Source organism: Mastomys coucha, unplaced genomic scaffold (genome assembly GCF_008632895.1).
Source record: "Mastomys coucha isolate ucsf_1 unplaced genomic scaffold, UCSF_Mcou_1 pScaffold11, whole genome shotgun sequence".
NCBI classification, from domain to species: Eukaryota; Metazoa; Chordata; class Mammalia; order Rodentia; family Muridae; genus Mastomys; species Mastomys coucha.
In genome coordinates this window covers 29,501,447-29,512,444 of record NW_022196893.1, presented here as the reverse complement: position 1 = coordinate 29,512,444, position 10,998 = coordinate 29,501,447, and the positions used below count along the sequence as shown (strand labels likewise).

The 10,998-nt window shown below is 40.7% G+C and overlaps 1 protein-coding gene across 7 annotated transcripts in view; it reads left to right on the top strand.

The window, feature by feature from the left end:
- The window catches only part of LOC116078984 (olfactory receptor 8S1-like), a 68,161-nt gene that overhangs the window by 41,761 nt on the left and 15,402 nt on the right, over positions 1-10,998 (top strand). The window contains exon 1 of one of the 7 annotated variants that reach the window (XM_031354468.1): positions 6,527-6,670. The exons of the other annotated variants lie outside the window; for them this stretch is intronic. Within the exon in view, the coding sequence (XP_031210328.1) occupies positions 6,580-6,670 (91 nt within the window). The 5' untranslated portion in view covers positions 6,527-6,579. Of the gene's footprint in view, positions 1-6,526; positions 6,671-10,998 lie in introns of those variants that run through there. 7 annotated transcript variants of the gene reach the window in all.

Below are 10,998 nucleotides of genomic sequence, written 5' to 3'. Positions count from 1 at the left end.
TGAGGCCTGATTTGTGACCAATTATATGGTCAATTTTGGAAAAGGTACCATGAGGTCCTGAGAAGAAGATATATCCTTTTGTTTTAGGATAAAAAGTTCTATAGATATCCGTTAAATCCATGTTTCATAACTTCTGTTAGTCTCACTGTGTCTTTGTTTAGTTTCTGTTTCCATGATCTGTCCATTGCAGAGAGTGGGGTGTTGAAATCTCCCACTATTATTGTGTGCAGTGCAATGTGTGCTTTGAGCTTTAGTAAAATTTCTTTTATGAATGTAGATGCCCTTTGGAGCATAGAGGTTCAGAATTGAGAGTTGATCTTGGTAGATCATACCTTTGATGAATATGAAATGTCCCTCCTTATCTTTTTTGATCCCTTTAGGGTGAAAGTTGATTTTATTCGATATTAGAATGGCTACTCCAGCTTTTTTCTTAGGACCATTGGCTTGGAGAATTGTTTTCCAGCCTTTTATTCTGAGGTAGTGTCTGTTTTTGTCCTTGAGGTGGGTTTCCTGTATGCAACAAAATGTTGGGTGCTGTTTACGTACCCAATCTGATAGTTTATGTCTTTTTATTGGGGAATTCAGGTCATTAATATTAATAGATATTAAGGAAAAGTAATTGTTGCTTCCTGTTATTTTTGTTGTTAGAGCTGGAATTCCATTCATGTGGCTATCTTCTTTTAGTTTTGTTGGAAGATTTCATTTTTGCTTTTTTAGAGATATAGTTCCCCTCTTTGTGTTGGAGTTTTCCTCTATTTTCTGCAAAGCTATTCATCCCTCATCAGTTAATTGTTGAGGGGAATTAGAATTTGCATCCCCTTTGAGAATATCAAACAGAGGTTTAAGTTCTTCTGTGGTAAGCTTAAGATGAGGTCTTAACCAATTAATATCTCCTAACAACTTTTGAAAATCATTTAAAGTAAATTATCTTTTCTTACTTGAAGTTTCTATGCCACAATTTGTTTAGAATATAGCTGATGCTCCATATATTGAAAAAGATACTGCCTTTGAATCGTTTCTGGAGCAACAACTACTCCAAAAATTTAAAGCTTGCTGTATAAGAAGAGCAAAGGCTTGTAGTAAAACTCCTTCAGAGGTATCAGGTAATAAAATACCATCCATATAATGAATAATATACACTGAAAGATTCAAAGTCCTAACTTCGTGTATTGAAACAGTGACAATGTTTTACATGATGTAGGGCTGTTAACCATTCCTTGAGGCAAAACTTTCCAATGATACTGCTTCATGAGCTCTAGTATGCAAAGGAACAGTATAAAAACAATCCTCCAAATCCATAATAATTCCATATGCATTTCCTGGAATGGCAGCTGGAGTAGGCAAGCCAGGCTGTAATGCCCCCACAACTTCCTAGTTTCATTAACCCTTCATAAATCTTAAGTTTGGAACTTTGTTTTAGACTAATGGAATAATCAATCCCTTGGAGGTGAGTGAGTACATCAGCTCTAGTGTTTATTAATCCTTCAAGGCCTATTTTTCTTCAATTAGTAATTTCAGATTAGATCTCTTATTAGTAATAGATTGAACCCAATACACATCAGATGAACCAAAGCCACCTTGTCCTCTCTTACTCTTAACAAATTTGGAAGGTATCAGATGTAATGTGGGCCTATTTCCTGAGGCCTGGCCCAAGGATTACCCTTCCTGCACTGAGGACAGATTCCATAGGAGTGATTCTGCTGATTGTCTATGCCTCTATCTTTTGGACAGTCTTTCCTAAAATGACCTATGCCCCCATAATTAAAACATTCCTTATCACCTGGGCACTGTGAAAGCATTGCTTGTACTGTAGTTCCCTGTAAGGCAGCAGCCATAGCCAGACCCTGATTATATGAGGGTCCAATTTCTGCACAAAGATGAATGTATCCAGATAAGTCTGTTTTTGCTTTATGGCTGGATAGCTGCGCAGCAGGTTGCACTAGCGTTCTCATAAGACAATTGTGCAACAAAAGGAACTCCTGCCTGAGGATCTCCAAAAATTCTGCCAGCTGCTTTTAGCAGTCTATCCCCAAATTCCTGGAATGGCTCATCAGGACTTCATGTGATCCCAGATAAACTCCCACTGAGATCTCCTTTGCAATCTTGGGGGGTTAAATTTGCTTCTACCACCTTATCCAATAAAGCTTGTGTAAAAGGGGCAGCAGGCAGTAATGTACTACAGCTGTTTTTAACTTTTATTGCTCTTGCAATTATCTCTACTTGCTTGATTTCTTTCTTAATTACAAATATGGATGAGTAAACAATCCTGAGCCTGTGATTGAACTGCAAACTGCAGCCAATAGAACACTAGCAGTTTAACTCTCACTTTAAGTTTCTTATGCAATATTAGAGCAGAACCATAATTTTGGAAAACAAAAACCCAGTTTTAAACAATGTATTCTCTTTAAAATCAACACCAAGCGTATTACTTTCATGTTACAAAGTTTGGCTGCCAATTTCTGCACACGAATGCACAACTGTGCAGCCTCCAATACCTCACCAAGGAGACACTGCCCTAAATCCTATCTTTTATAAGTCTGTTTTGTAGAATAAGAATTACATAAACTATTATCCTAATTTAGAGACCTCTCTTCCTGGGTTGGCTCGTGCCACATGTTGTTGTTTAGAAAGACTCCAACCCTGAGTTACCAGTTTTAAGCTAACTTTGTTACCAACTCTATAACCAACATGCAGAACATATTTATACCTTTAATACCAGCCAGAAACAAAAATGAAGTGGCTACACACATATATTTAGAGCAAACAGAATTTTCTTATACTTTCTGACTGTAATTTCAAGAGAAAAAGCACCTTGTCACTTGCTGAACCCAGTAAACACAATTGCAGAGATTTTTCTAGGAAAAAACCAGCCATCATCTCTGTTACCAAGGATGTGGGAGAGCCGTCAGCCCCTTTAGGAGCGGCTTTTGTAGACAATCAGCCCCTGGCAGGGCTTCTCCAGCTGGGCTTAACTCCCAGCCACTGTGCAGGGCAACCTATCAGGTTCTGCTGTGCATAGACTGCCTTTTAAACAAGTTAAACCAAATCAAAGGGTGGACAGCCAGCAGGTAAAGTTTTAACCATTTTTTTCTTTCCAATGTGAAACACAGAACAACAATCATTCAAACAACGAAACAAAAGCAGATATAAATTGAAAGACATGGACAGATCATCTCATTCTAGATTTTAGAGGAAATTCTTTTAATTTCACTCCATTTAATATAACATTGAGTATTAGTTATGTTTGTGTGTGTATGTGAGAGAGTGTGTGTGAATGTGTGTGTGAGTGTGTGTATGTGTGTGAGAGAATGTGAGTGTGAGAGAATGTGAGTGTGAGAGTGTGTGAGTGTGTGTGAGAGAGTATGTGAGTGTGAGAGTGTGTGAGTGTGTGTGTGAGAGAGTATGTGAGTGTGAGAGTGTGTGAGTGTGTGTGTGAGAGAGTGTGTGAGTGTGAGAGTGTGTGAGTGTGTGTGAGAGTGTGTGAGTGTGTGAGTGTATGTGTGTATGAATGTGTGTGTATGAGTGTGTGAGTATGTGTGTGTGAGTGTGTGAGTATGTGTGAGTGTGTGAGGTGTGTGTGAGTGTGTATGTGTAGTGTTTATTATGCCAGGATATATTCTTCTATTTAGTTTCTTTAAGATTTAGCATGAAGGGATGTTGAATCATTTCAAAGGCCTCTTTGGTGTCTATTTAGATGATCATGCGATTTACATCCTAACATCTTTTTATATATTTATTTGTTTGTATATATTGAACCAAATTTGCATCCTTGGAATGCTGCTGCTTGGTTATGATGCATGATCTTTTAAATTTCTTTCTTTCTTTTTTTTTTCTTTTCCGAGACAGGGTTTCTCTGGCTGTCCTGGAACTCACTCTGAAGATCAGGCTGGCCTCAAACTCAGAAATCTGCCTGCCTCTGCCTTCCAAGTGCTGGGATTAAAGGCGTGCGCCACCACTGCCCAGCTTAAATTTCTTCTTGAACTCGATTTAAAGATTTTTTTATTGAGAACTTTGTTATCTATGTTCATTGAGGAATTGGTAAATAATTTTCTTTTTGTTGTTTCTTCATTTAGTTTTTGCACCAGGGTTATACTGGTATTATAGTGTGACCCCTTCAGTCCTGGGCAGTCAACAACAACTGAGCTGCACCTACACCAATGGCCTTTCATGGCCTCCCACAGTGCCAAGCCTCAGTTGCTCTTCATGACCTCTTCATGCCTTCAAAACCAGTATCACCTGGGTGACTCTTACACATTACCAAGTACAGCTACAACATGGCTATCTCTGGAACACAGCTTCTTTGTGCTCTCAAAAAACATTTCCCAGGTTTCTCCTCAGTGATGGTGGTCTCTTCTTAATCACCTCTAATGTCTTAGGTCCAGCTAACCAACATTAATAGTAGTCTCCTTCTCCTCTTGACTATAAAGTCAGAAGCATGTGGTCGAAGCTGCTGGGTTCTGCTGCTTGTAGGAGCTGGAACACCCCCCCACACCCCTTGTTCTATTACATTATCACTAGTTTCCTCTTTTCCAATCCTTCACTTCCTAAACTTGACTGATCTTGATCTGTAGATTGACCTTGAACTCAAGATGTCTGATGGCTGTTTCCTGGATTAAGAAGTGTGTACCACCATGCCTGGATTTAAGCTTTACTTCACCTAGAACTTGCTCTGTCTCAGGTTGGTTTGCCTTGAACTCAGAGATCTGTTTGGCTTTATTGCCAGGGATTAAAGGTATGTATCAACATGCCTAGATCTAAATTTAGCTGGGTAAGATCTTGCCCCAAAGTCCTACTCCCTTAATCTGCTATCTCCTAGAACATAGGATTCAGTTCCTTTTCACTTTCTGGTGCCCCTTTAATACTCAAAGCATATACTTTATATATTTTTTCTTTCTCGGCTTGCTAAGCTTGTTTAAAATGCTTTTCATGAGACTTAGCCAGAGAACAAAGTCTATGATGGGTGTTTCTGAGACTTCCTTTGTCGGTGCAGTTAATCTGAGTCTCCTCACCTTAGCCTCAGGCAGACTATTCAGAGGAGGGCAAAAAGCATCCCCGTTCTTCACCAAAATACCACAAAACAGTGTCTAGGCCATCTACATTGACTGGAAAAATAAGCACATTAAAAAAGATAATTCCTAATTAAGACTGAATGTAGAGGGATGAGAGATGCGAAGCCCTTGGGGCTGCAGACAGGGGAGCATGTGCCCTATTGCCAGCTTTTCCCCCCTCTGAGAAATGTGAAGAAACCAGGGCTAAGGAAGCCTCCCTTTAGATGCGATTCTCATCAGAATGGTGGAAGCAAGAGGACAAGGATGGCGGTCTTTACATTGCTGCAACAAACAACTGAAAGCAGCACTCACAATATTACCTTCAAAGGAAGAGTCAGACTTTATCAGCAAACAAAACATGAGGAAGCCTGTCGCGGTAAGACCAGCCCTACCGAGAGAGTACACCAAAGCTTCCTAGTTAGATGGAATATGATGTCGGCTTGAAGCTTGGAGGTGTGTGAATAAATGAAGAATGCAAAGATGAAGAAATTAAAAGAAACCTTTTGCCGCTCCGTACCTCAAAGTCTGATGAAAGGAAATCATTATGTATGAATATTCATGTGACATATAACAAAGATGCTTATGAGGACAGGGAGAGAGAACTGTACATATTTAGGAAAATAGAGTTAAAGGATTTTATACTATGTGAATGAAATATTTATCAAAATGAAGTTAGACTGTTTTAAAATGCATATGGCAGCTCTCCAGACAAGTACTAAACACAGAGTAAAGCCACTATGATCAAACTGATTTAAGAGGAAAACCCTACTGTATAGTTTCTATTAAAAGAATAATTTAAGAATATCATGAATTAAAGAAAAAATGTTGTAGAAAGATATCATGGAAGAATAAAGAAAGTTGGCTCATCTGGGCTCATTTTTTTTTTTTTTTTTTTTTTTTAGGTTTTTTTTCTAGACAGGGTTTCTCTGTGCAGCCCTGGCTGTCCTGGAACTCACTCTGGAGACCAGGCTGGCCTCAAACTCAGAAATCCGCCTGCCTCTGCCTCCCAAGTGCTGGGATTAAAGGCGTGCGCCACCACCGCCCGGCTTGGGCTCATTTTTTGAAGTATTCTTCGAAATAAAGACTTTAGGGAAGAAAGGTCATTATACAATGATAAGGTAACCTTGTCTTCAAAATGCATAAAAATCTAACTGTGCATAATCTAAAGTTACAGCTTCAAAAGTGAGCGGCACAAAGTTCTATAGGTATGAGAAGAAACCCAAAGTCATAGCTGTAGGTGGACACTGAGAAACGCCCGTCACTAGTTACCATACAACGTGCACATAATCGGTTGAGGATGATGGTGTAATCTATCCACTTAACCCAATCCTCATGCATAAAGCTTGAATCAACACTAGGAGAAATGTTCTTCTCACTGTACAGTGATCTCTTGTTACCTCCCCGCTTCAGCTCAGCCATCGGACTCTGGCGGTCTCTGCTTGGAGGCTACCACCTAGGAAGCTAAGTCAAAAGCTCTCTGCAGACTGTCAGTTCTTCCTTGAAGCAGCTGCCTGGAAATTCACACTGAGATATGAACACGCCTACTGCCTGGAGACCTTCCGAGTTGCTGGGGACTTTGGTGCCTGACCTCTTCTGCAGTGTTTATGTTATGCAAATATCAGGTAACCTAGAGATTCAGTTTCGGTTTCTCGTGTACCTATATATATATTCTGGACATTCTAGGTAAAGTACGAATCCTTGATTGGGACGCAACTTGGCTTTGTGTTTTCTCTTGCATCTCGAACCCTATATTTCAGGTCCTTTGGTCCTTCGCCTGAGAGAACCCAAGTTCATGAAACTACGGGGACACTTTCAATCTCTTGATGAGATATGCAATTTCCTTAAACTTATAATAAAGCAGCGAGTTTAAAATAAGAATCAGACCATGAACTTCAGACCTCCAGGGGAAGAAAGCCAGAGTGCCATACACAACTCTGCCCTTATTAGTTTGGTAACTTAGATGAAGTAGCCAGATTTCTTGAAAGAGCTGAAGCATCCAATTTTAGTAAAAGAAAACAGAGCAGTGGTTTTGAACTCGTATTCAGAAATACCTTTCATATAACAAACCAAAAAAGAACGTTTTAGGCATGGATGCTCTTGTTGGTGACTTCTGTTGGCCTTTAGGAGAGATTAATTTGTGCTGTGTACTCTTCATTGCAGAAGACAGGAAAGAAGGAAGTACTGGCTACTGTTGTTCACTAGTGTGTACCCATTGCACATGGTACTGGGTCACATGCAAGCATATTATACCCTTTGAGTCTATCCCAACCCTCTTCCTCTTCCTCTCCTCCTTGTTCCTCTTGACAGCTTAGCTTCTCTTTTTGTGTCCTATATGTGCATGTGATCTTACATACTGATGTAAAATCTACAAACCGCATATGAGAGAAAATATATGATATTTATCCTAGACTGGCTTAATTTACATAATATAATTCTTATTGGTTGCATCCACTTTCTTCTTTATGGCTGAAAAAACTCCATTGTATACACATAGGATATTTTCTTCAGCCATTCCTCTGCTGATGGACATCTAGGTTGGTTCTGTAACAAGTGTTGGTGTGAAGTATCACCATGATGTGTTGATGTGGAGTTCTTTGGGTACATACCCAGGAGTGGAAGAGCTGTGTCAAATAATAGATCTACTTTCAGTTTTCTGGGAGCCTCCTTGGATTCCCAAGTGGCTAGAGTGTATGAGGGGGCTCCTTGTCCACATCCTCACTAGCTTTTGTTTTTTGGACTTCCCATTCACAGCTGCCCATTGTTGGGTTAGTTGGACTGTAGACTGTAAGTCATTACAATAAATTCCCTTAATATATAGAGACATTCATAAGTTCTGTGACTTTAGAGAACCCCGACTAATGAAGAGACCATTCTGACTTGGGTGACATAGAGTCTCAGTGTGGTTTTAATTCACACTTATCTGATGACTCATGAGACTGGACATTTTTATATGTTAATTGACCATTTTTAACTCATCTTTTGAGACTAGTTTGATTATTTCATTGGCCTGTTTATTGATTGGCTTGTTTAGTTTATTATTGTTGAGTTTTTTTTTTCTATTTTGAGTCCTCTGTATACTCTGGATATGAATCTCTTTGTCGGCCTGTGGCTAGCAAAGATTTTCTTCCGTTCCATAGAGTGTCTCTTCAGTCAACTGTTTCTTTGCTGAACAGAAGCTTGTTAATGTCATGGGACCCCTTTTCTGATATTAGCATTATTTCCTCAGGCACAAGAGACCAATTGAGAAAGTCCCTGTGTATATCTACATCTTAGTGTTTTCCTGGCCTTTTAGATTTACTTGGGTAATATGCTATAGTGGCTGTACTAGATGCCTTTCTGGTTGCCAAACACCAGACAACAGCATCTTAAGGAAAGAAAGGTTTATTCTGGCTTAAAGTTTGAGGATGTCATCTATCATGACCAGAAGGGATGGCAGTGGGTGAACAGGACTGATGGTTGTATTGTGTCTACAGCCATGGAGCAGAGGATGAATCTATGTCCACTCCCCTCTCTCTTCCCTTCCTCTCCCATCCCTTCCCTCCTTTCTCCTCCCTCCTCTCCCCCTTCCCTTCCTCCCTTTTTATTCATTCAGTTAACTCAGCCTATGGGATGGCCCGACCCATGTTCAGGTTGCATCTCTCCACAGGTAACCTTCAGAAACACCACCACATAAGAGCTCCAGAATGGTCACCTAAATGAGTCTAAATCTAGTCAAGATGCATGGAAAATTAAATTCAAAAGAAAGAAATGAGGCCTGTGCTGGATCTTTTTATGTCAACTTGACATAAGTTAAAATCATCTGAGAGGTGGGAACCCCCACTAAGAAAATGCCTCTGTAAAATCAGGTTGCATGCAATCCTGTGAGGCATTTTCTTAATTAATGATTGATGGGGGAGGGCCTGTCTTAGTCACTGTTCTATCACTGTGAAGAGACACCATGACCAAGGCAACTCTTATAAAGGTAAACATTTAACTGGGGCTGGCTTACAGGTTCAGAGGTTTAGCCCATTATCATCATGGCAAGAATCATGGTGGCATGCAGGCAGACATGGTGCTGGAGAAGGAGTTGAGAGTTCTACATCTTAATCCACAGGCAGCAGAAGAAGACTATGTGCTACACTGGGTATAGCTTGAACTTAGAAGACCTCAGGCTTGCCTCCACAGTGACACACATCCTACAACAAGGCCACACCTACTCCAACAAGGCCATACTTCCTTATAGTGCCACCTCCTATATGCCTAAGCATTCAAACCCATGAGTCTATGGGGTCATACCTATTCAAACCACTGTAAGCCAGGATAAAAGCATCCAGCGACAGCCATGCCAAATCCCAAATGCTTTGCTATCTCAAAATCTACCCCATCACATTAATTAGCCTGTTGCTTTTGAATCAGTGTGATGGTTTACATATGCTTGGCCCAGGGTGTGGTACTATTAGGAAGCCTTGTTGGATTAGGTGTATCACTGTGAATTTGGGCTTTAATACCCATGTCCTAGGTGCCTGGAAGCCAGTATTCTGCTAGCAGCCTTCAGATGAAGATGTAGAACTCTCAGCTCCTCCTGCACCATGCCTGCCTAGATGCTGCCATGCTCCCACCCTGATGATAATGGACTGAACCTCTAAACCTGTAAGCCAGCCCCAATTAAAAGTTGTCCTTATAAAAGTTGCCTTGGTCACAGTGTCTATAAAACTTAAACTAAGATAATCAGCCTCACTCAAAATTATAGGACATGAACAAAGTGTAGACAAAGTCTTTCCCAAATGTTACATGAATGTCTTCTAATCCAATTTCCAATGGAGTACCTGTCCCCATAGAAACCTCGTGAGTTTGACCCCCATTGACTGTATTTCTATTAGAGTTCTGCTATTCTAAACTCCTACCAGGATTTCCCCCTAAGCTTTGCTTACAGAATGCTACGGCTTCTCTAGTCTGCATCTCCAAACTCTTCTAAATTCTTTTTGTGAACCAGTTCCAAAGGCCTAAAGCCTTTGGTCAGGTCAGATTTGGTTAGAGCAACCACCCTGCCCATTTGGTACTCATTTTCCATCTTGTGACTTTTGCATGGCGGTGCCATCATGCCTGACGGAGCGACTTAAAGGAGGCAATACCTTTACTCGAAGCTTTAGAGGGTCTGTGTTGGTGGTAAGGCATGGCAGAGCATCTCAGGTGTGAGGGGCACGCAAATGCAGCAGGCTTTACAGGTTAGCCTCTAGAGAATGCACATCGCTGGGTTATAGAAGACAGAGAGGGAGAGGAAGGAAGACAATGTCTACTTAAAAGAATAGCTAAAACCTTCCAGAGAGTGTGTACCAGATGTGGACACTCAGGACACGAAGCTCAAGTGCTCAGGAAGCTTCAGCCTAAAGAAGATTTCATAAATATACATTACAATCAACCTTCCAAAACCCAAACACTGCCATGATATCGAGGGAAACAAGAGTCAAAGCCCATCGTATACAAAGGAACTTCGCGATGGAGGTCAGTAGACTGTCTGCAGGGCACCCGACGTATTGAGAGTGGAATGGAACGTTCAGCATTCCTGGGGTGAGGAGAGTCTATCAACTAAAGCTGCTACACCCAGAAAGCCTGTCTTTGGGACACGAAGAAGAGATAAAATCCTATCTAGAAAACAAAAGCTGAGGATCTTCATCACCAGCCGCTTGGCCTTCCAGGATACTGGAAAATTAAGCAACATCCATCTGTGAACACATGAACTCACTGGCGAAGACAAGGAGCAGTAGAATTAGGTTATCTGAATGGTGTGCTTGTGATGTTGTAAGATCAAAAAGAAGGCGTGAGAGGTGTAGAAGTGCAGTGGCGTGGCTTGCATTGGGATTTCATCTAAATGCAAGGACGAGAAATGGGTTTTATTTCTAAAGATAATGATAGGCCGTGTGTAAACATTGACCCAGACCCAGATCTCACTTCAGAAATGTTTGCATAGAGA